Source organism: Apodemus sylvaticus, chromosome 8, assembly GCF_947179515.1.
Source record: "Apodemus sylvaticus chromosome 8, mApoSyl1.1, whole genome shotgun sequence".
NCBI classification, from domain to species: Eukaryota; Metazoa; Chordata; class Mammalia; order Rodentia; family Muridae; genus Apodemus; species Apodemus sylvaticus.
The window spans coordinates 117,277,060-117,302,766 of record NC_067479.1 but is presented as its reverse complement, the minus strand read 5'-3'; the positions used below and the strand labels follow the sequence as shown (position 1 = coordinate 117,302,766).

Genomic DNA, 25,707 nt, shown 5'->3' with positions numbered 1-25,707 from the left:
TCCCCAGCCTCCCAGGGTGGTAGCTAGCATTCCTGGACAGGACAAGGCACAGCAGGACCGTTCCTGCAGCAGTTATGGGGTAAAGTGTGGCTTCACCCTGGCCCACGCGAAGTTTTCCAGTCCCGGTGCAGGTGGGTCCTGCGCGAGCACAAGCTGGTGGGTGCAGGGTGGGGGCTTCTCCCTAGCCCTCACCCTAGTCCGCCTCACTGCACCCTCCTGAAGCGCACCCCTACCCCTTAGCCCGCGTGTCCCTTTAATGCGCGCGATCGTCAAGGTCCTCGCGTCCCTCCCTTCCCGCCGCCGTCGAGCCTCGATTTCCCTCCTCCCTTTCCCTTCGCCCCGCCGTTGCTCAGGCCGGCCCAGCCCAGGACTCAGCTGTCACTTTACTTTTGCGCGCGCACCTCACTGGTCCCCGCGCGGGCACGCGCCGGCGGGGGCGGGGCTAAAGCGCGTCGCGGGCTCGCGGGCGCGGCACCGCGAGGCCGACGTGGGGCTCGCGCTGTCGCGGGCTCTCGGGGCGGGCAGGGCGAGCGCGCGGACGGCGGGCGGCGGCGGCGGCTCGCGGAGGCGGCGGCTTCACTCCGGGACTCGGCGTCCGAGCCGCGGCTGGAGCGCGGGCGGCGCCGTGAGGTGAGTAGGTGCGGGCGGACGGGCGGGCGGGCGTGGCCGCGGCCCGAGCCGCGGCGTGGGGCGCACGGGGACCCCACGCGACGAGGGGCTGCCCGGCGAGATCCCCGCCCCCGCCGCGGCCTCGGCTCGGGCGCGCGCCCGCGGCCCCGCAGGCCTCCCTGGCCCTGCGCGTGCCCGCTGGGGCCCGCGCGCCCCTCCCCCTCCAGCAGAGTGCGTCCCTTCTTCGCCCTCGAGGACCTCTCCCCTCCACTCCCGCGCCTACCGCAGCTAGGGAACTAAGTCTCCGCAAAGTCCAGGATGGATGTCGCGGTGCAAAGTGCCCGGCTCTACGGAGCTCTTCCCTAATTGCATAATTGCTACACGAGGTGTCCGAGCCGGCGAGGGTCCGCCCCGGAGTACCGGTTGGGTGTGTGCTTGATGCCCCGGGGTGGGGGTCGTCACACTGGTCTTTTGTAATGCCTGGTGCTCGGCACAGTTTGGCTCCGAAGCCGGTTTTCCTCTGGCTTCTCTGCAGCCCCCACTGGCCTGATTGGAAACTGGATTACCCCTGTCCCCCCACCCCCCACCCACCCCCTCCTCGCTCCTAATGTTTTGATCCATTTTCTCTTTTCCAATTCTAATGAACATAAAGCCTGGCTTCTTGTGTCTCTTTTTCCACGACTAACCAGAAATGCCCCATCCATCTTCCCTAAAGGAAATTAAGGCCGCATTAGAGAGACATCATCACCCTGGGCTTGGTGGCAGCTCTTGGACCCATTTGCTGGTTTGCAAGACTCTTATCCTCTAACCCTGTATTGTGTAATTTTGAGGGTCTACTCGAGTATTTCCATTTTAAAGTACAAAAGAATGTGCTAGGACTCACCTCTGATTACCTTACTGTTCAGAAAGATTTTTAAAAGCTCGTCTTAGTTTTAAATCCTTGGATTTTGAAAAGCGCGTTCTAGAAAAGCAGTAATCAAATCTGAATCTTGAGAATCTAAATATTTGTCTTTACTCAGGCAGTCAGGATGCGCCTGGGCGCTTTGCAGTTCGTTTGAGGGCGATGATGAAGATGGAGTGTTTTCATATGTCATACCTCAGCTCTTTCCCTAGGGCACAACACTTCCCCCAATCCAGTCAGGTGCTCCACTTTTATTTTCTGAATAAATATCTTTACAGTCACTTGGAAAGCTGGATAGCGCTACTGGTTCTGAATATAATATAAAATATTTCACGTTTTGGAAAAGTTCAGGAATCCCAACTAGAAAAACTGGGATGCCAGTGACAAGTTCACATTTTCCTGTTATAGCTGCAGAAATGAATACTTGCTTTTTTAAGGTTTTAAAAATCTTGACATTTGATGATTTGAATAATAATGTGACATTGAGTACTGTTGGTTTCATCGGTGGGATTTGTAGCCTTTAGTTTTTATGAAACAGCCTACTTTCACTCACTATGTGCTAGGAATTTCCAGAGCCTGATGACATCACAGAGCACACAGTCAATAAAGCTTAGAAAATGAGTGTGTTTAAATTTTTAAATGTAATGTGTTTGTGTTTAGTTAGGAACTAAGGTTTACTCTGAATCTGAAGTAAAAATACTACCTTAGGTGTCTTAAGGTCTTTGAAACTGTCATTGGAAGATGTATTTGTGTTTAGATCCCTAGAATTTAGCTACCTTCTAGGTTAGGGAATTAGCTCTTTAGGAATTAATTTTAAAATGCAAGTAAAGATAATATGTAGGAGTTTTAATTCAGGGACTTACTCATTTATACATTAGAGAGACAAGACACCAATTTTATACATAGTTCATCTGAATGATCTAGAGAGGATTTCTTCTCATAAGAATTAATTGTGCCAGAGTGCAAATCACAGTTGTCCCCTTTTTTCTGTAATCAAGGATTCAGAAAACACTCTGCAGAAAGTCTCTCAACTCTTGACATTTGAAAAGGAGATATAGAGCCTTTGTTTCTAAATGGTTTTATAATGCTTATCAGTGTCCTCTGGAGGATTTGTCTTTTGTAGGTAAAGCTTTGGATCAGATAAGGTATCTTAGATCAAAAATAGAAATAACTTTTTTAAACTGTAAAACTATAGAAATTATGCTTCTATTTGGCCATTTAAATGCTTTTTGGGGAGGTGCTCCTCACATACCTGCTTGGCCAGCGCTCTAGAACTGGGCCCCACCCCAGAGCTTCAGTGGTAGTTTCAGTGCTCTAATCTTCTAGTATTCTGCAGTAGTTGAAGAAATTTCCGTTTCAGATTATGGCTCATTATATCACCGGGTAGTCTACTCAGAAATTATATAGTTTACACATTATTAGGTATGTACATAAAGAATATTGAAACAAGTGTGCACTGCACGACTGACTCAGCACACAGCAGTCACAGCTGTGGTTGCAGTGTAAGGCAGCTCCTTTTCTGCAGTTCTTGTGTTTGCCATGAGATGGGTTGCCTCAGGTTTAGGATACATAGAACAATTTCTCACTGATTTCACATCTCTTAAAAGTTTGCCCACAGTATTCTGCCCTGAGAGCATCTAATCCTAAGAATGCTTCCTTCTGTCTCCCTGTTTCTACACCTGCTTCTTTAGCATGCTATAGCATACATACTGATAAGGTTTTTAACTTTAGATATATTTTAACTCAAAGAAGCAAGCTGAGAAAGAATACAAATATTAAATCTAATATTAAGAATGTTAAAGTCAAATAAGAAAACCCAAGAAATCCACTCAGAGTTTTAGAGCTAGACATGAAACATACTGACATAACATTTCACTGTTCTATTAAGTGACTTTATTGCTCATAAAAGATGTCTTAGTCGTGAAGAATGATGCTCCCCATTTACAGGAGACTGGGAGAGCAGTTCCAATGTCCTGTGAGTGTGTGCGAGCTACCTGGACAGACTCACTGTTTGTCATGAACAAAGGGACTAGAGATGAAGGTGGTGAGTCACGTGTCTTCTGTGCTTTGCCACTGAGCTTCCTGGTCCTTCCAGTCCTTTGCTCTGCTTGTTTGTCTTATAAGTTTGTCATAGGAAACTTCCAGTCTGTTAAAGGCCTGCCTTTAGGAAAGCTGCCATGGTTCGGAACAAACTCTAGGCTGAACCAATGATGAGGAATGCTGATCAGAGTTAGTGGGTCATGCCTTTGAACTAGGTAATGACAGTAATAAATTGTGTTTGAAGTGTCTGTTTTTATGTGTACTGAAGCTTCCTCTTGACCATGTTAACACAACAGTTTTATTTCAAAGTCTTAATTTAAGAGTAACTATAGAAGGTCCTTTTCAAGAGGACTTTGGATAAAATTATTTCTTTCTCTTCCCTCCCCCGTGTATGTATGTTTTACTCTTAATGATGGTGGTGGTGGTGGTGGTGATGGGTGGTGATGGGTGGTGATGGTGGTGGTGGTGGTGATGGTGGTGGTGATGGGTGGTGATGGTGGTGATGATGGTGATGGTGGTGGTGATGGTGGTGGTGGCAGTGGTGGTGGTGGTGGTTGTGGTGGCGGCGCTCTAGTCAGGCAGTCTCGCTTTTCAAAGGCATGTCTGAGCTGTAGCTGTACGATACTCAAAGTGATTATTGGTGGCTTGTGGCACTGTAGTGTCTGAGCATGACTTTTGTCAGTTCAGTTCTAGGTCTGTCAGCGTCTTAGTTCATACAGGATGTGATAGTAAGGACCAAACTGGGGCTGATTATGATGGAATGAAATAGGAGAAGGGCTATCCTTTCTCTCAGTGCATGTTTGGGTCTGCTATCTAGGTTATAATGGCTACCTAGGTATCAAAGTATTAAGGAAACTGAGTTGGTCCTCAGAGCTACTCAGGAGCATGACCTCAGAGCAAAGTGAATTCCGAACCTCTAGGGAGGTCTTGTCCAGACTGGGAGAAGTGCATCTTTCAGTGTCCCAGTACACTCTGTCTCTTCTGCAACATGGTTGCCTAGTGGAGCTGGGTCAGTGCCCACACCTCCTAAGCTTCAGTTCTTATTTAGGATCACGTGGCCTCTGTTCTGTTATCACAAAGGTTACTTACAACAATTTCCCAGCTTAGAGGATTTTAAACTTGGCTCAGTGCTGAGGATGAAATGATTGGATGTTAGTGTGGCAGTGCCCCTGTGTCTCAGCTCTGTGCCTGTTCATGCCAACTTGTCAGGACACTTAGCAGGGCTCTTTACCCATCTGGATTCCTCATAGCTGAGCCCAAAGTGCTCCACCCAGAGCCTATTGAAAATTAGGCTCTGAGTCCCCCAGCCCCTCTCTCTAAAATATTTATTTTATATTCTGTGTATTGATGTGTGTTTGCATTTATGTTTGTGACCATGAATGTGCCTGGGGGCCAGGGAGGCCAGAGTGTCATGTCACCTGGAACTGGAGTTACAGCGCATTGTGAGTCAACATGTGGGTGCTAGGAGTTGGTTCCAGCTTCTGGAAGAGCAACCGGTGTTCTTAACCCCTGAACTCTCTCTTCAACCCCTTCTGGTTTATCTTGTGCCAGTTCTTTTGAGATATAACTCGCCTTATAAAAGCAACCCCTCTATGTTTGTAAGTGATACAGCCTGAGCTCTGCTGAGGCTGCACGCTGCCCAGGCTACGCCTCCAGCCCACGTCCACCATCTTCGCGTGGACAGCTTAGCCTAGGGCTCAGGTAGCTCGCTCAGTGGTAGATCCCTGCCTCTCATGCCAAGACCCTGAGTTCAGTCCTCAGCACTGCAGAGCAAAGCAGAGCAACTGAGGCTTTTCTGCTAGCTAATTTAAGAGTATTATGATCATTCAGTGGGAACTTTCTGCCCATTAGGAAACACTTTCCCATACTGTCTCTGTATTCCCACAGGTGTACCTGCCTGGATCTTCCTTGCAAATGAGCTTGTACAGTCTGGTCCTGACTGGCTTCTGTCACTTAGCATAAAGATTCAAGGTCTTCCTGCTGATGCATGTAGATGCCAGACTTGAGTTCTTGTGGTTGTTCAGTTGTCATGTGAATGCACCATGCTTTACCTATCAATTAGAGAATATTTGAGTTGTTTTTACTTTCTGCCTTGTGAATAAAATTGCTACCAACATTTGTGTCTAAATTTTCCATGAATGCAGGGAAGAGAGGTTCACTCTGGCAACCCCAGAGTTATTTGTTCTGTAAATGGGCAATTCTCATTTTTATACCTAATTACATTTCTTTTGTTTCGTGGGCTCCTTTTCTCTTCATTCTGGACGTATCTTGTTGTAGTCCCTTCCACAGCAGAATAAATGACATGTCATTCTTTAATCCAGGGTCTAAGATGTCCACTGAGGCGCAGAGAGTTGATGACAGTCCGAGCACTAGCGGAGGAAGTTCTGATGGGGACCAGCGGGAGAGTGTTCAGCAGGAACCAGAGCGAGAACAAGTTCAGCCCAAGAAAAAGGAGGGGAAGATCTCCAGCAAGACAGCCGCGAAGCTGTCTACCAGTGCCAAAAGGTAGCCAGCCGCCATTGGTGCTTCATGTGCATGTCTTCCTGTGTGCTTACTCTGGTTTCTGGACTGAAGGCCATAGGGTTTACAGATTTTACTCCCCTTTTATATGATGTGGTCTTTTAAAAATGTGGTTTTTTAATTGTGAAAACCTTTTTAAAGTCATAGCATATTATAAAATTGGCACTTGTAGTGTATTGATATATTTATATCTTGATAGAAAAACGTAGGCAGGAGATTATAAAAGTATGATTTGACTTATGTTTATTTGATCATGAATATATGCTCAGTGACACAGAATTGGCATCGAGAATCTCTTGACTAGGACTGGGAAGTAGGGGTGACGGCTCATGAGAAAAGTGCTTGTTGCTGAGTTTGTATTAGTATCCCCCATGTGAAAACTGGGTATGGTATGCACATCTGTAATCCCAGTGCTCTGAGCAGAGGTGTGTGTGTGTGTGTGTGTGTGTGTGTGTGTGTGTGTGCATGCGCGCGCACGCACATGCACACATATGGACACAAGTGGCTCATTATAGCTCAGTGGCAATCAAATCCTGTCCAGTCAATGAGCTTAAGGTTTAGTGAAGAGATCCTATCTCAGCAACAATAAAAACTGAATCAAGACAAACAGGGAGTGACAGAGGAGATAACTTCTGTGGCTATCACATACATGCACATGAACACACACACACACACACACACACACACACAATCTGTTGAAGTAATTATTAAGTGATAACTTAGTATCTAATCTCTCCCTGTTGGTAAGGTCAGGAATGCTAGTATTAATGCATCTTGATTTCATTACATTAGGTGGGTGTGGGAGGTCGCTCGTGATGCAGGTTTCCTCTTTTCCTAAAGGACAGATAGATCTGGAAGGAGGTACTTGGATGATGAATGCTCTATCCCAGTGATAGGCATGTCACCGAGCTTAGAGGGAATCTGCTTTGATATCATTACATTATAGCCTGGTGCTGGAAAATAATTTGAAAGGCAGATTATATTCAGTGGATTCATATTTGCTCGTGATTTTATATTCTTTAATACCTTTTTAAAAATAAAATTATCAAATAAGAAGTGGGCTAGCAGTTATATGTAGTTGTTAATTTAATGTTCCTTTCACTACATGTAACTTCAGGTATAGAGAACTCTCTGAATGTTGGATGACAGCTTTATGATCCATCGGATGATATGAATTAGGGAACTCCTTTCCTATAAAAACAAAACCTTTTTGTCCTCCCAACTTAGTCCTATCCATAGGCCTGGGATGAACCTTTGCAGGGCTTCTGGTGAGAATTGTAGTGACTGATCAGCAAGCCATTTCACCACTAGATGTCGGGTGTCCAGACTTTGGACCGTATGCTTTACAAATGCTTTGGACCACAGTCACAGCTGCCCAGATGCCTGCAGCCTGTCCCTGCAACCTGTCCCTGCAGCCTGTCCCTGTGAGCCTGTCCCTGCAGCCTGTCCCTGCAGCCTGTCCCTGTGAGCCTGTCCCTGCACCCTGTCCCTGTAGCCTGTCCCTGCAGCCTGTCCCTGCAGCCTGTCCCTACAGCCTGTCCCTGTGAGCCTGTCCCTGCAGCCTGTCCCTACAGCCTGTCCCTGAGAGCCTGTCCCTGAGAGCCTGTCCCTGCAGCCTGTCCCTGCAGCCTGTCCCTGAGAGCCTGTCCCTGCAGCCTGTCCCTGTGAGCCTGTCCCTGTGAGCCTGTCCCTGTGAGCCTGTCCCTGTGAGCCTGTCCCTGTGAGCCTGTCCCTGCAGCCTGTCCCTGCAGCCTGTCCCTGCAGCCTGTCCCTGTGAGCCTGTCCCTGTGAGCCTGTCCCTGCAGCCTGTCCCTGTGAGCCTGTCCCTGCAGCCTGTCCCTGTGAGCCTGTCCCTGCAGCCTGTCCCTGTGAGCCTGTCCCTGCAGCCTGTCCCTGTGAGCCTGTCCCTGTGTATGCCTCCTGATTTCTCACTTTCTCCTTGCTATGATCTCTTACCACTGTTGAGGGAATTACATGAAATCAGATAACTCCGGATGTTCACCAGTTTAGACTGGAATGTGATGGGACAGGAAAAATGCTTCTGTTTCTTTATGCTGTTATACCCCATGTCCAAGGAGACTTGGCACGGTGATCTCTCTCCTCCTATGGCACAACATACAGTGACCTGCTCCTGCCAGGTGGGCTGGGGCAGGGTGGATAAGAAAGGTCAGGAGTGGAGAAATACAATGTTTAGGGAGGCAGATGGGTAAGACTGTCCAGTTGAGATCTTCCCTAGTTTCATCTCTAAACTCACATCTAGCCCTGAGCTAGTGATTCAAGACTGCTTCAGGCATTCAGTTAGGGGAGAGAGAGGAAAAGGCTTGACAGGTCTGTGGGGAGCAGACCTGTTGGACTGCCCTTGACTCTCTGTGATCGATAGTCGCTAGAGATTTCTCTTTTATCTAAGTGGGAGCATCCCTATTAAAAAAAAAAAAAAACTCAAGACAAATTTGCCTTTGAAGGAAAGTGTGCTGCTTAATGTGGATCCTTTTAAGTTCATGGTTCATCTTTTAATCTAATTGCCACAATGTTTTAGAAAGCACACCCTAGTGATTTCATGAATAAAACTATGGAAGGGAGACCACCTCCAAATGAGGGAAAACTGACTTTAGAGAGGTTATCTGTGCCTAGACCGGGGTAGTACCAGTTTGACATCCGGTAGGAAGTAATACAAACACGACTACAGTGAAAGGCATCTTTTAGCTGCTTCCCAGAGAAGGCAGTCTCTTCACTGCAAAAATCGTTCTATTGAGCCTGTGATTGATGTGTGTCTTCAGTTTCTCTGATGATTTACAGGTGGCAGTATGTGATCCCATTTACTATAGTTTTTTTGTGTGTGAAAATGCTGCTTGTTTGCTAAATTGTTTAAATAAAGAAGTAAGGTGTGTTGTTAAGGTTCCAACAATGTGGGGAGTTGAGATTTTGCCCAGAGCAGCCCCTGCCCCTGCCCCTGCCCCTGCCCCTGCCCCTGCCCAGGGCAATCCCTGCCCCTGCCCCTGCCCAGGACAGCCCCTGCCCCTGCCCAGGACAGCCCCTGCCCCTGCCCAGGGCAGCCCCTGCCCCTGCCCCTGCCCAGGGCAGCCCCTGCCCCTGCCCAGGGCAGCCCCTGCCCCTGCCCCTGCCCAGGGCAGCCCCTGCCCCTGCCCCTGCCCCTGCCCAGGGCAGCCCCTGCCCCTGCCCAGGGCAGCCCCTGCCCCTGCCCAGGGCAGCCCCTGCCCCTGCCCAGGGCAGCACCCTCACTCATTTCCTCCTGTCCTACAGCTATGAGCTTGTTGCAGGAATGAGGCTGGGCAGTAGAGTTTCAAAATAAAATTTTAAATTGTATTTAAGAGAAATGAAGAATCAATATTTAGATGAAAAGTCTTTCTAAACACCATTACTCTCTGAGATAAGCAGTAGCAGTAAAAGGCTCCACTCAGGAGACGAGCTGCACTTGGTGCCCAGGCGCTGATACGTCACAGCTCTCTGACTGGAGCAGGACTTACTGTCTCCAGTAGTAGCTTCCTCTTGTTCCAGTGTTGGAGATGTGCTTAGGATAGACTCAGCAGTGTGGCCAAGGCTGGCTAGAAACCTAGCATGCAGCCCAGGCTGGCGCTGAGCCTGAGACCCCTGCGCCCGTGCCCCGAGTGCTAGTATTACAGGTATGCTACCGTGCCCAGCTGACTCGGTTTTCTCTGCTGTGGTGATTTGGAATGTTATAAGTATTTTGCTTGTAGTAAGCTCCAGAAAATGGGTGCTATCAGTTAGACTTTATGCCACTTACGGCTGTGAGGATATCTCTCTCTCAGTTCCATTCAGTGTAAACATTGACACAGCGAAGCTGCAGTTAACCCGGGGAACTTAGTGTTGTCACTGGGGTTACTCGGATGCAGTGATTAATTCATTTTGTAATAACTCAGGTAAAGTGCTTTTCACTTAGGGGCTCAATTATTAAGTGAATTGTAATGCTAGGATTGCTGGATTAATAATTACTATAATAAATCTACTATAATTGTAGAATTAATGTATTTTAGAAATGTTTCCTTAAAATATCTCATATTGAGGTACTGCAAAACAGTTAAGTACTGAAACAGTAGCTGAACTTTTGTCTTTTTAGAGTCAAGACAGAAGGGAACATATGTGTGCATTTCCCTTTGAGAACAGTTTCATCTTAAGCCTGGAGTGTTCGTGCCTCACTTGCTTCTCTTAAGTTCCTGCACTGCTCTGGGATGTTTGCAGATACGGAGTTGGACATTTATGTGACATCTAAAGTGACAAACGTGTAGTTTTGATTAAATTACTAGTCAGCTCCATAAAACATCTATTTCGAGGTCCCCATTGAATCGAATCTGCCTCTTTCACATCAGTATTTTGATAAATAATGGACTTTAAATCAGATTTATTTCTAATTAGTTTTTCTCAGAGTTGATATTGTAATATTACTGGGATTTCGGTGCAGTGCCATTTTAGGGAGAGTATTTGGTTCTCAGCTTCATGGTTTTGTTAGGCTGAAAGGTGGATTTCAGTAGTTCCAGCGTGGTCTTCCGCTCTATGATAGGCTCATCGAAGTTTGCTTGTGATGACTGTGGTTTTTTTCTTGAAGAGTATATTTAAAAGCTTTTCAGTGTTTTGGAGTCGGCAAGCATTTTACAGTTGATGCACACACTTAATTGATGATGTGTCCTAAATCAGTGGTCTCTTAAAATGACAGCTGTGTGGTGCTTAGCATTCAGAATTAAATTCTAGGCTTATGTGCAATGGAAAGTTTTTTTTTTCTAGAGACTGTTTTGTCATTAAAAATATGTAATAAAATTAATATGATGCTTTCTTAACAATTTCTGGGAAGGAAATGTTTACTTGGTTAAGAGTACTGATGTGTCTTAAGGCATAGAGTCTGTGGGGATATAGAAAGTCTAGATGCCAGAACTGGAGATACTGCTCAGAAGTTAAGAGACCCCGGCGCCCACATGAGGATGTGGATCCACCCGCAGCTCCAGCTCCAGTAGATTTGACCTCTTCAACATAGCATGCGTATAGATGGACATACACAGAATAAAACTAAGGTTCCTCATTGGGAGACAGGTAGATGGCTCTCTGTGAGGTCAAGGCCATCTAGAGCTACACAGTGAGAGTTTGTCTAAAACAAAATGTTAGGAGGAGGAAGAGGACAAGGAAGGCAGGGAGGGAGGGAGAGCAAAGTGCAGGTGTGAAGAAAGGTCTTAGTGGTTGAAGTTCTGGTCCCCGTCGTCCTTCATGCCCACGTGTGCTGCCCTGGGGGGGGGGGTGAGTGAACATTCTGTAACCCAGGATTTGTGTGTGTTGTACATGTGCACTGCTTCATGTTTCTGACGTGTGCTCCTATATCTCTCCTCCTGTTGAGTCTGAGTAAATCATGACTGATAACCACCCCTTCGCATTCCTTTTTTTTTTTTTTTTTTTTTTTTTTAAAAAGTCTTACAGGCTGCCTGGGCCATGGTCTTCTGCAGCACAGCTTTATATTAAGTCAGATGAACAGGCAAACGGGTGAGCATTGCTGTGACTCTGTAGGGAAAGGTGTGCGTTTACTAACTGTGTATCACTGAAGCAGGGCTTACATCATAGTGGATGATGAGAATTGGAAATACAGTCAGTTATCTTGATGGTTTATGGCTGAAACATGTCTGTTAAAAAGTCACCTTTTAATTTGTCCTAGAATATAAGTGTCTCTTTCTTCTGGTGTATAGTAATCAGTCTTTTTCTGTAAATGAGGATAGATAAAGCAGTAACAGAGATTTCTGTGTGATTTGTTTAATTCACTCTTTGGGGGGGTATTTATTTATTTTAAATGTTTTATTGATTTTTTGTGCATTTCCTATTATGCACCCCTATTGTGTTTATCTCCTACTTCCGTCATATCTGACCTCTGCTTTTTCAAGTGCCCTCCAAAATAAAACACACATACACACACACACACACACACACACACGCACACGCACACGCACACGCACACGCGCACGCACACACACACATGCGCGCACGCACACACACTCGCACATGTGCACACACACACACTCCCACACATGCACGCACACACGCACGCGCGCGCGCGCACACACACACACACACACGCACACACAAAAGCACAGAAAAAATCTCATCATGGAAGCTGTAGTATCCCTCTATCCACATACTTTCGAATGTTCTTTACAGTGAGTCATTGGTCTCTGGTTTGACAGTTCTGGCTTCGGTGACACCATCAATATGGGATCCTCACCAGGACTTCTCTGGTTGTCTTGGTGCCCTGTGTCAGTATCATGGAGATCTTGCAGACTGGATCAGCAGCACTGGCCCTGTCCTGCATCCCAACCATCCTCAGATGATAACGATTTTAGGGTGGGCCAACTCAGAGCCCTAGCTCTGGGCCTGGATAGGGGCGGAGCTGCGCAGTGCTCCAGTGTCCTTCATCCACACACCAGGGGGAGCTGTCCAGCACGGCTCTGGCTAGGCCACGCTGTTCCACCATTGACAGGAGGCAGGGTCAGCTCTCCTGCTCTCTCTCATACCGCCCCCCACGCTCCGGGCTGGCTCGCCTGCACCCACGCCTCCAGAGGCAGCTCCCCCATGCTGCGCAGGCGAGGTGTAGAGCCCTCTCCCCAGTGCTGCAGCCTGCGAGGCCATCATCTGACAGGTACACTTTAAGGGTGAAGTCTTGATACTTTTTCATTTTTTCCCCTCACCCCAAGGACAGTACTAGCTGTTTTCCTTATTCAAGACAGAAATGTAATACATACCATGATTATAATTTTTGGAGAATTTTAGAATTGGATTGCTGTCATTTAATTCAGCAGGACACCTTACAATTATTTAAATAGCAATTCTTTGTATAATCCTTTCTGTCTAGAGAAACAGCCTTGCTTAAATGACAGTAGTTCAAAATATATTGCAGTATATTGGCTTATTGCTTAGAGTTATCAAATTTATCAGGAAATTACTTTTTTGAAATGAGTAATTTGGAACCATGGCGGCTGGGAGAGAAGTGTGGGTTCTTTTGGGGGAATTCTATGACAGGAAATTATGATTTATTAAATGTTTTTTTTTTTTGGCATTTTCAAATTGGGTACTTGAAAATCCCAATAAAGTTCTTTTAGATTAAAACCAGTTTCCGGCTGGTACAAACCTGTCACCTTAGCACTTTGGAGTGTGAGTTCGGGGTCAGCTGGCTGCGTAACTATCCTCTGTCTGAAATACAAGCATCTTTGGTCGGTTAAAGGTACTCTTTGAATGTTTGCTTTTTGTAATTTTAAAAGCCATTTATAAACGTCCTGTGGGAGCTGGGAAGATGGGTCAGAAGAGATGACGGGCTCGAGCAGCTTCTGAGAAGATCCGAGTCCGGCTCTCGGCATACACACAGAACAGCTCACAGCTGTCTGGGACTCCGTGGTATCTGTGAGGGTTGGATGCCACCGTCTCTGTAGCGCCCTCCACACCCGTGCATGGATCACACAGATATACATGCATATATGTAATTAAACACAAAGTAAATGCTGTAAAAAGTCACTCATCTCTCAGAACAGAGCCCCCGTGGAGGGGAGCCCCCTTTTTACTGGGGAACAATGCTTTTTTGACCGTCCCTCTTTCCCAGCACTTTTAATTTCTTTCTAATATTTACTTTTACTTTGTGTGTATGAGTGACTTGCCTGCATGTGTGTCAGTCTGCCATAAGCGTGCCTAGTGCTGCAGTGGGGCCCAGACAGGCCGTCAGGTCCCTGCTTAGAGCCATAGCCAGTGTGAGCTGCCGTGTGATTGCTGGGAATCGAATTTGGAGCCCTCAGGAAGAACAGCTAGTGTCTGTAACCTCTGAGCTGTCTCTCCAGGCTTAGTCCTGACAGGTTTTGGAGAAACCTTGTAGATGTCTATGGTTGTAACTCTTCTGTTATATTTTCATGTAACTCAAAACATACTTATTTTTATTTAATTATACATAATTATTTTATTAATTAAATAATATAGTAATTAAATAATATATTTGATACTTTACTCTAAAATATTAGGATTAATTAGTTCACCTTCCCTTTTTAATTAAAAGAATCGTTATTGGTTGTCTTTATACTCTAAAGAAGATATTTAAACTTTCATTTCCTTCACACTCCTATAGTATTTACTGGTTCTCACTGTGAGAAATAGAGATATTAATAGTTTCCTGTGTGATTTATTTTATGCTATTCCATATTGACCTGTAGCTAGTTTTTTGTTTTGTTTGTTTTAAGATTTATTGATTTTTATTTTATGAGTTTAAAATTTGCTTTCCTTGGGGAGGCGAGGTTAGGGTGCTATATCCTTGGGAACTGGAGTAACAGGAGTTTGTGAGCCACACTGTTGGGTGTTGGGTGCTAGGAGCCAAAGTCTCTGCAGGAGAAGTGAGCCTTCAGCAGCAGAGCCCTCCAGGCTCAGATGTCTTAGCTGTAATTAATTCTATATCTTCAAGGGCCAACATCTGGGATGCTTACATAGCACAAGCTCTCTGTGCACTGACAACCTGTTACAGCTGTGGATGGTCACTGCCAGCTGACCAGCGTGTATGAATCAAGTCAGATGCATAGACATATAGATCACATAAGATGTTGTTTGATTAAGATTTCATTGCACTTAAGATTCCTTCATTCTTCATTTATGATTTTCTTACAAGGGTTTTGGGGAGATTTTTTTTCTGCCCTTGAATCTTTTATCCATTAATTTTTATTTTTGGTGGTAGTGGGTGTGTGTTTTATGAAAAGATAAGGAAGAAGGAACGTGTTTGGTGGAGGCAGGGTAAGGTGTGGGGGAACAGGGTTTCTCTGCGGGCCCATGCCGAGGCACCCCTTCCCCGCTGAGGTACCAGCTATATATGATGGTACAGTATAGAATAGAGTTTATTTGGGGCATGGGAGGGTGTAGAGGGAGTAGGGACAAAGAGAGGGAGAGGGAGAGAGAGAGAGAAGGGGGCAAGCAACCCTTTTTATAGTGAGCAGGCATACCTGGCTGTTGCTAGGTAATGGTGGGGCGGAGCCTAAATGAAATGCCAACAACGGGATTCAAACCCAAGGCCTTAGATATCTGGCCAAGTGTTCTACCCCAAAGCTACACTCCCATCCCTTTTGAGCCTTTATGTTTTTGTTTGTTTGTTTGTTTGTTTTTTGTTTTGTTATTTTGGTTTTTCCAGACTGGGTTTCTCTGTATAGCCCTGGCTGTCCTGGAACTCACTCTGTAGACCAGGCTGGCCTTGAACTCAGAAATCTGCCTGCCTCTGCCTCGCTAATGCTGGGATTAAAGGCGAGCTCCACCGCCGCGGGGGGGGGGGGGGGGGGGGGGGCGGGGAGCCTTTATTCTTATGCATTCTAAAGCTTTTACTCTGCCAATTACAACCTGTGCTGTTCCCTGCTTCAGGCCCTTTTCCTTTGTAGTTTATTCTCCTGCATTTTCCTCCTCCTCCTCTGGGGCAGTGCTCTGCTTGCCTTGGTTAGCCTGAGCTCAGAGCCCGTTCATTTGCAAAGTGTTTTATGCTTCTTTTCACTTTTTAGACACACTTATTCATATGCAAATGGTAATTACAGAAGTGGAGATTAAAGCCAGCTTTGAGTTAGTCTTTCTTAGTCTCTTCAATTTATAGAACTGGAAACTGAGGCACACAGAACAAGTGTGAGAACTTGCTTGTGGGCACAACTAAGGTCCTAAATTAGAATTAAAATGAAAGGGTTTGTTTGCTTTGTTTACTTTATCAGTTTTGATCTCTGTCTTGGTGTCCCTACCCTGAGTCATTCAGATTAGAGACGTGAACTTTATGAACTTTATGGTGGTGGTGGTGTTTCCTTAGCAAGTTAGTAGCAGTCCTGTGGGAGGAATCATATTACCCTGAAGCCCACAGGGTGGAAGGAGAAAACCTGGTCTCTCTCTCTCTGTGTGTGTGTGTGTAAGAGTATAGTAAAGTTTCATAAATAAATTAAACAAAGATACAGAATGAAATAGTTTGAGCATGAATGTCTGTTATTTCAATCTTCTTTAACATACTCAAGTTAGCTGCCTCTCATACATTATCTTAATTATGCAGCTCTGTTAAAAATCTCACTTATAAACAAAGCTGCTTTTGAGGGTGCTTTATTTGCTTTTACAAATCCTAAGTTTAGTAAGGCATGAACCCTAGTTAGTAGTGCCTGGAGGGCACACAGGAGTGCCAGGAGTACTCTGCATGCACTTAGGATGTTAGGTGTGGTTACAGATCAGAGCAGACCACTGTGCATGAATAGGTTGGGGGTGTAGCTCATTGGGAGTGCTGTGCTTAGCATCTGTGAGTCCCTGGGTTCCATTCCCAGCAGCTCCCACCCCCAATAACATGAGGACATAGGCAAGTTTAAACATAATGTCTTTCTTTATGTCAGGCTCTGTCAGGCTCATGCAATGGTATTAAAATGCTGAATGCAATAGTCAGGTGTAGTGCACACAGTATTCAGGTAGATGCATGCAGTATTCAGGTATAATGCAAAGAGTACTCAGGTATTTATAGCAGAAGAAATGAATAGTATCAGGGTTGAAAGGTGCAGCCTGCTGTTAAAGGCATCTGGGTCTCAGGTTGCAATGAGAGACTGACTGACCTTTCTTTATCAGTTGCTTGGGTCAGCCAAGATGCTTGATTCAATTTACTGTGTTCAACTTGTGGTCTTGTATAGGAATATTCTAAGACAAACCAGAAGTTAGAATCTGTATTAGAATTCTTATGGCCTCTAAATAACATGGCAGCTGTTTGTAATTAAACTAAAAGTTTTGGTTAGTGCTATAATATTTTTTTATTATCAAAGTTATAAAATCTTGCAGTGAACCAGCTAGTTGCCTCTAGGAAAAAAAAATCACGTAAAATATGTAAAATGGAGAAATCGATTGATTGACTTTGGCCCCCACTGGGGAGAGAGTCTTTCCCAGTCTGGCTTGTCTTTCCCTGCACGACCATCACGTGTGGATGGATAAAAGCCAGGACATATGCACATAAGGTTAGCCTTGAGCTTTGGCTGATGAGCTCAGGGTGATGCTGGAGCTTCGGGTCGGGTGGGATGGGTGGGGTGGCGAGTTTGCCACCTTGTCCCAGAGCTCTGTTCCTTGAGAAGAGCTGAAACTGAGAAAACCTGTTCTGTTTTGGAGAAAACAAAATGCTCATATTGAGGGCTGATGAAGCCCAGGTCACCACCACACGGAATGATGGCCAGCATCACTTTGGCTACAAAATGGCCTCCTGTGACCCTGTGTGGGTCTGTTTTCAAAGCTGGAGTGCCTCTTTCTTACTGTGCATGCTTCCTCCGGGGATCGTGTTTCTCAATAGATGTGTAGGAGTGGGAGAAGCCACGGGTAAAGTGCAGTGGACTGATAGAGCAGGTTGAGTGTGAAGACATTTGAACATGATTTTCCTTGTCTTCATTTTAAAGAATTCAGAAGGAGCTTGCAGAAATCACGCTGGATCCCCCTCCCAACTGTAGGTAAGTACTTTGGTTTCATTTACTTGTATATTTTGTAGAAGATACATTCGATTAAAGAGTGAAAACATCGTGGTGGCTTGGCCTCAAGGAAACGGAGCCAGAGGTTGTAATTGGCTGTTCACAGAAACTGCATGTAGCGACTGTTAGACTCCTGACTGTTGGAGTACCGTTGTCCACAGCAGGGCCGTGCACTCGTGATGTGTTGGGATTACAGGGCAATGCAAAGAATTACCTCTCACAAGAAGAGATAATTGTCTTGGCTTTACATGTTATCTTTAATGTAATAGATCAAAAGTCTGGCTTAATCATTTGCTGTTTGATGGTCACTCAGCTGTTGATTTTCAAGAGCACCACCATTTCCTGAGGCCTCGCATGCTATACCTCCTGTCTTGGCTGTTGGTTGTGACTGAATAATGATGGGCGGTCTGAGGTGGTAATTCCAAACGTTTTCTTCTTGTGACTGCATTTCTCCATTTCCCGGGTCACTGTTTCTCCAGAGAAAATAAAAGTATTTGCCCAGAAGTGATTAATACACAGGTACGTGGAGGAAGAGGAGAAAATAACTTCCTGCCTGTGCTGGTCTCCGGCCAGCATGATAATTGGATAGTGGCTACTGGGCTATTTTAAGGCTTTTATTTTTGTTTGGGCATGAGGTCAGTGTTGGAGCCAGGCCAGCATGGAGTTTCCTTGCTTTAAATTGATGGCCTCAAGCATCAGAGGTGAGAGGGCAGACTAAAGGGATGAAAGTGTTTCCCACATTGAATACAGTTGGGTTTATTTAGAGTAATTCTGACTTTGTTGGCCTTATTTTCCTGTGAAAAGGAACGGCCACATGGATATGCAGGTTGTTGGTAGCTTGTCTCGGTACAGAAAGGAAGAGTTCTGATGAGGCCTCTGTACGCAGAGAATCTGTTTGTTTCTTTATATGAGCATCATGTATCATACACAGACTTAAAGGATAATGTTAAAAGACCACACACTTGAATGTGTTAGTTAAACCATTTAATGTCTGAATCTGTTGTGCTTGAGACTCAGCGTACAGTAAGTGACCTCAGGGGACTGAGATTGACTTGGGCAGAAATTACAGTTTTAAAAATCCATTTTTTTTCTGGGATGTCATTTGTTTTAATAGTGTTACTTTTTTATTAAAAAATAAACTTTCATTATGTTTGTAACCTTTTAAGAGCAACTGTTGGTAAATGTATGAGCTTCACATGCATTTGCTTGAAGTATCATGTGTTTGATTCATAGTAAATCTGTTCATCTCTATTTTTTTTTGTGGCGCTGGAGGGGAACTTGGGGGCAAGCTCCCTCCAGTGACATATGTCCCCACTCACTGCGTTGGTGCGTTGTTTTGTTTTTGTTTTTTGTTTTTGTTTTTGTTTTTTGAGACAGGATCTGATTATGTAGTATCCATACACTGGCCTTGAAGCCTTCCTCTTCCTCAGCCTCCTGCTGGGATCACTGTGCTCACCGGGTATACCCAAATATAGCTCACTGAAAATGTGGCTTGTGTCTTTAGAAAGAGAAGATAGGTGATAATCGACTTCAGTCTGTTTTTGGCCAGAGTTGTCAGTGGCTTTGTGGTTGCCTGTAAAATAAATGGCCTACCAGCTAAGGAACTAACTCAAAACAATATAACGAATCAATGATTGAAGAGGCCAGAGTCTTTCCCTGAATCTGAATTCAGCTCCCATTTCTGAAGAAATCACAAAGCCTTGTCCTTTGGTTCCACGGACACTGTGTAGTCAGCTCTCACAGAGGGTAGGAGGCACAATGCCTGTGGGCCTTCTGGTTCTGGCTATTCCTAGGGGAGGGGATTTTATCTATGGCTGTCTGGCTGTGGGTGGGGGTGTCACTTTCTACTTAAGACGAGGGAGAATCCCATTTTCTGAAACACCAGCAGACAGTACACAGCCCTGTCTGTCTGTGTGAGCCATTTCCAGAGCAAGATGTCCTGTATAGTATTGGCTCACTCCAACCTACTCTATAGGGTTTGAGAGAACCTAAATCTTGTTTATCTTTTTGGTAATAAGGATGAAACACAGTGCTGAACACAGATCTCCCAGTGCGATCTCAAATATTTATTTAAAAGAGCATCAGCAAGTAATTTAACAGACTAAATTATTTCATGTAGGAAGTAAATGTTGTTATGTGTTAGTTTTTTTGTATGTTGTGTTCTTGAGAAAGGTAAAATATGTTTTTTAAAGATTTATTTATTTTATTTATGTAAGTACACTGTGGATGTCTTCAGACACATCAGAAGACGGCATCAGATCTCATTATGGATGGTTGTGAGCCACCATGTGGTTGCTGGGAAATGAACCCAGCAACGGAACCTCTGGAAGAGCAGCCAGTGCTCTTAACCACTGAGCCATTTCTCCAGCCCGATGTGTGTGTGTGTGTGCATGTACGTGTGCAAGTGTGTGTGTGTGTGTGTTAGGTTGAATTAAGTTATCCTTTATTAGTAGTTCTAAATTACACTTTAAAGTATAAATGTTACAAAATGACTTAACTTTGTTTCTAAGAAAAATAGTTTCTGCTCATAGAATCTATCCATGGGGTTATGGCTTAATTCAAAAGGGATCCATACCCTTTGAACTAAAATTCGTATATAAGATCAGAATTCAACTCCATTTTTTCTGTGTTGTCCAATACCATTTGTTAAAGAGGGCTTTCCTACTGAGTTCTCTGATTTTCTGCTCCTCTGTCATTGTTTTCTAAGTTGATGAACCAACTAATAGATTCTGTTATGGTGTTTTTGTCCATGCATGCTGTTAGACTTTGTTCTGATGGCCTTCTCTCCAGCTTTCTCTTCCTGGGACCCCTGCCCCTCCCACTGACTTCTTTTCTCTCCCTAAATCCTCCCTTCTCCTTTCAGCCACATAGCTTCCTTTATTCTCTATCCAAGATATTTCCCCACTCCCCTCAGGATCACCCCCTTTTTTCCTTTATGGCCTACATACATGCATTTGTGTGTGTGTGTCATACACATACACACATACACACATACAACTTTAAACCTACGCTCTACATGTGAAAGAACACCTGGTCTTTATCTGAGTCTGCACATTTTGCTTGACATAATAACTTCCAGTTCTGTGCATTTCCCCGCAGATGTTACAATTTCATTTTTCTTACAGCCAAATAAAATTCCACTGTGCAAATGTGGCATGTTTTTGTTGTGTGTCTGTTGATGGACATGTAGGCTACTTCTTCCTGGCTATCGTGAATAGAGCAGCAATATGTGCAGATGTGCAAGTCTTGCATTGGTGTGTTGACTTTGGAGTCCTTTGGTTATACTCAAGGGGCACAGCTAAGCTGTAGTTTTTTGAGGAATCGCCATACTGATCTTCCATAGTGGCTACAGCAGTTTGCCTATCCAGCAGTGGTGAGTAAGGGTCCTTCCCCAATAGCCTCTCTGGCATTTGCTTTCATAGTATTAGCCATCCGTCCTAGAGTGACATGTGATCTCAGAGTAGTTTTAATTTGAATTTCCCTGATGGCTAAGTGTATAGAACACTTTTTTCAAGTGTTTATTGGCCATTGTATCTCTTCTTTTGAGAACTGTATTTTTGGCATATTAGCCTGTTTATTAATTGCATGATTTATTGTTTGATTTTTGCTGTTGTTTATATATTCTAGATATTAACCCTCTGTCTGATGTGTAGTTGGCAGTTTTTTCTCACTCTGTAGGGCATCTCTTTAGTCTGAACACAACTTCCTTCCTAATCCCACTTGCCAATCCCTGCATTATTTCCTGTGCTTCTAATGAATTATCTTGGCGCCCTTGTTGGGAATCACTGGGCTGTATGTATGAAGATTCATTGCTGAGTGCTCTGTTCTTTCTTACGTATGTACATATGTACGTGTGTGTGTGTGTGTGTGTGCATGTATGTGTGTGCGTGTATGTGTGTGTGTATGTGTATGTGTGTATGTGTGTGTGCATGTATGTGTGTGTGTGTATGTGTGTGGTTTCTTGTGTCAGTAACACACAGTCTTTGTAGTTAGTGTGTCTTTGTAGTCAACTTGAAGGAGAATGTGTCCATCCTCCACCTAGTTTGCTTCCTGCCCCATTAGTTCAGATGTTCTCAGTTGTCACCTCTTCTGTGACAACTGGTCAGGTATGATGCGCATGTGGCTCTGTGTGCCAGTATGTATGTATTATATGTTTATGTGTATTCATGACTGGCTGTGTGTATGTTCTCAGGAGGACTCTGCCTGTCTGGTGCCCTCTCTAGGAAGATGTCCAGTTCAAAAGTCCAGTTGTTCTCATGACTTCTTCCCTGCTGGTTGTCGTAAGAGCTGAATAACAGTATGTGGAAGTTGAAGATTCATTGTTCATGGTTACTTGGTCAGGGTCACAGAGTTAAAGGAGGTGATTTAGATTGAATACATTTATGTGGCTTTTTAAAATAATACTTTTTATTCTTCAGAAGTCTCATACATTCATCGTGCACTACTACTCCCTCCAAGTTCTCTCCACCCCAACCAACTTCACATCCTCCTTTTATTTATGGTCATTCATACCCTGAGTCCAGTCACTGCTGTCCAGAAGCAGGCTCATGGCTGTGTGCTCATCCTCGGAGACAGAAGCAACATACAAATGGCCACAGCACCAAAGGAGAGTGGCTCCTCCCTCAGTAGATGTCAGTTGCTGGTAGCTCTTCTGACAGGAGTGGGGCGCCTTCCCCATCGCTGCTGGAGCTCTGACTGTCTTGATGTAGCACAGACAGCCACAGCTGCCGTGACATGATACAGCCTCACCGTGTCCAAAAGTCAGCATTCCCCAGCTCTAGTCCCCAGCCCCCAGTGCTTTCTGCCTGTGTGTTGAAGAGGCACAACGTCCTGCCTTCTGAGCCCTGAGGGTTGATAGGAAGACTGTCCCCAGCTGTGCACTCAGCATTCCTTACATTCAGCACTGTGGCCAGTTAGAAGACTGCACTGTCCCTGCAAAGAAGATTCTCTGGCCAAGATTTAGAGTGGCACAAATCTGTGACTCCAACACTTAGAATAGAGCTGGACAGGGTGATCATTTAGCAGAACAATAGTATGCTTTCCCCTCCCCCATCCAGGCCTGTGACCACCCCAGTCAAGGGCTTTTACCCTTATAGTCCTTCCAGGCCTGTGACCACCCCAGTCAAGGGCTTTTACCCTTATAGTCCTTGAGGACAGTGGTTCTCAATCTGTGAGTCATAACCCCTTTGTGGGTCCCATACTAGATATTTACATTATGATTTATAACGGTAGCAAAATTATAGTTATGAAGTAGAATGGAGATAATTTCATGATTGGGGTCACAATAGCATGAGGAACTGTATTAAAGGGTCCCAGCATTAGGAAGGTTGAGAACCCATGCTTTGGGAGTTTAGATGTTTCTTTACCTTCTTTTATGGCCCCTTTTAAAGATGGCGCCTTTGATTGCTGGCAGGAGTGTGTGTATCCATTTACCTTGCTTCAAGGGGGATTTTTCATCCAGGACACAGCTAGCTCATGGCCTTGCAGGGTGTGCCTATTGGACAGTGAGGCTTCATGGGTAATTATGTGTCACCTCTGACCTCAACTTGACAACTGATGACCTATGACCTGTAAGCCGCATAAATTCTTTCTTCTTCACTTTGCCTTTGGCCATGGCTTCTGCCCAGCAACAGAAACTTTGTTGAACCAGACAAATCCAGGAAGCGCTGCTGTTTCTGTAGAGTCACCAAATACATTCCTTGCTTTTTCTATTTAAAAGTGTTATTTTTCAACTCTTCTTTAGGTAATATTTGTCTTTTAGTAAAACAGCTGCATGAGCGGTGCTGAGTGAGCATGGCCACTGTGCTTTCTCTGCGCTGCTGTCTCTTGCTTTAGGAACATAGGAGAACGTGCGTGAAAGCGTGCATTAAGCGGTCACCCTGGGACTGCAGTTTATAATGGCTGTAGGACATTGTATATTTACTGGCTCACACACACATAACTGTATGGCATTGCTTCAGGTTCATTGCCCAAGTAGTTGAGATATAAAGTACCACATTGCTGTGTGATGTGCAGGTTTTTTTTGTTTGTTTGTTTTTGTTTTGTTTTGTTTTGTTTTGTTTTGTTTTCGAGACAGGGTTTCTCTGTGTAGCCCTGGCTGTCCTGGAACTGACTCTGTAGACCTGGCTGGCATCTAACTCAGAAATCCCCCTGCCTCTGCCTCCCAAGTGTTGGGATTACAGGCTTGCGCCACCACTGCCTGGCATGTGCAGTATTTTAATTCCCAGAGTGCCCTGTACTTTAAGCTAGCTTGAAAACTGTTTTGTGCATCTAAATTTTTTCCTTACAGTGAGTATTATGTTCACCAATTTCAGTTTATTTTTATCAACGATTCATTAATTTACTCCAAGACAAAGCTTCCTGTTGTCACATTTTATTTTTAGAACAGTGAAAATTTTGATATTTGCATTTGTTATTAAAACTTTTCTTTCAGACTATTTTTAAATACAAATTTACTTAAGAATGTAAAATTAATAATGAGACATTCAAGTCTTTATTTGTGTACAAGCTAACTATCCTAATGTCTCTGTGTTGGTTAGTTTCTGTTAACTTGGCATAACTAGTGTCAGCTGGGAAGACAGAACTTCAGCTAAGGAGTTGCTTCCATCTGATTGGCTGTGGGCATTTTTTCTGATTAATGATTAATCTGAGAGCCCCCCATCTCCCCCCACCCCCGCCCCATGAGCAGCACCACCCAGGGCAGGTGGGCCTGCTCTGTGTAAGAAAGCAAGCTCTGCAGGCCAGTCAGCCGCGTGCTTCTGTGGTCCCTGCTGCACTTCCTGCCTCCAGGTTCTTGCCTTGAGCTTCTCCTATTCTGGTTTTCCTCAGTGATGGACTTGTAAGTCACATAAACTTTTTCCTCTCCCAACTTCTTTTTAGTCATGATTTCATGCCAGCCACAGAAATCTAATGAGATCAGTCTCGTTGAATGAGGCACATCTGAGAGCTACAGTCCATTTGGTGCTACAGTGCCAGCAGGTAGATTTCATGTGCTCCTGTGTGAAAGAAGATTAAGTGATCGTAACTTGAAATGACCGGCAGAACTAAGAGAGGGCCTCTGCCTAGGTCTGCACCCCCTCCTGAGCCCTGTTGCTGCCTGTTCTTCCAGTACATAGGATCAGCTGTTTTCTGAATGTTGCCCAGTTGGGCGTGACCCCCTTAGTCATCTGCCGTTTCAGATCTTTGTGTGCAGTTGGTTTTCAGGATGGGTGGGAAACAAGGAAGCATGGTTCCTTTTAGCATATGTGGAACGTGTCTAGCCTTGCGGGCAACGGACATGCACTGTCAGAGTTTTCCCATTCAATCTCTGTGAGGGCCAATTGAGGTCGATACTAGTTTTAGACATAGTTCCACAGATAGGGACAGTCCCCAGGGCTACCTACCATGTGGCAGGCCTAGGCTTTCATTCTCTGACATCTGGGCTTGCTCTGACAGCTGTACTGTTGCTGTAGATTGCCATGTTACTGTGCACTTTCATTAGTCATAAAACCGTGGATAAGGCCTGAAGCAGAGGTAATGACCTGGGAGCTGCTTGGAACCGGCGAAAGGAAGGTGACGTGACATGTTAAACTGCGAGCTCTGAAAGGAAGGATTGGTCCAGAGCCAGTCCAGGGGAGTGGCTGGACTGTTCACTGCTCCGGCAGTGGCCATTCTGGTGTGGGCCTCACGGTTGCCTGCATGGACAGGCTCTGGTGGTCTGCAGGAGGTGCTGCGTAGCTGGAGCCCACAGAAGCAGCTCTAGATGGAATGAGTAAAAGGGGACCCGTGTGGGCGTGTGGTTCAGCATCCCCACCCCCAGTCCCCGGAGACAGTCAGGCGGCCCAGCAGTCCCGTGAGTTAGCACGATGGTCTCCAGCTTAAGGTAAAACGATTTGCCTTCCTACTGGGTTCTTACATATCACTTCCGCACCTGCCCTGAACCATCCTGGCTCACAGATAAAACTGAGTTCTGTTAGTCTCTGTCTGGACGAGAGCCCGTGCAGAGGAAAAAAGGTGTCAACAAATTAAGTTTATTACTATATTGAATTGTTGTCAGACCCCTTACAAGGTTGTATATTTGATACAATAGGTTGTTTTGCTTTTCAGAGATGTCTTAATATAGTAGAACAAAGCCTTGTATAATTTACAGTAAAATTACATAATTTATAGCTATTCAGATAGCCT

At 45.0% G+C, this 25,707-nt stretch overlaps 1 protein-coding gene across 2 annotated transcripts in view; it reads left to right on the top strand.

The window, feature by feature from the left end:
• Positions 1 to 364: 364 nt before the first annotated feature.
• The window catches only part of LOC127690892 (ubiquitin-conjugating enzyme E2 E2), a 284,805-nt gene continuing 259,462 nt past the window's right edge, over positions 365 to 25,707 (top strand). Inside the window, exons 1-3 of one of the 2 annotated variants that reach the window (XM_052190447.1) lie at positions 366 to 630; positions 5,872 to 6,055; positions 17,476 to 17,526. In XM_052190447.1, the coding sequence (XP_052046407.1) occupies positions 5,880 to 6,055; positions 17,476 to 17,526 (227 nt within the window). In that variant the 5' untranslated portion in view covers positions 366 to 630; positions 5,872 to 5,879. Of the gene's footprint in view, positions 631 to 5,871; positions 6,056 to 17,475; positions 17,527 to 25,707 lie in introns of both variants that reach the window. The other variant, XM_052190448.1, reaches the window with a different exon arrangement.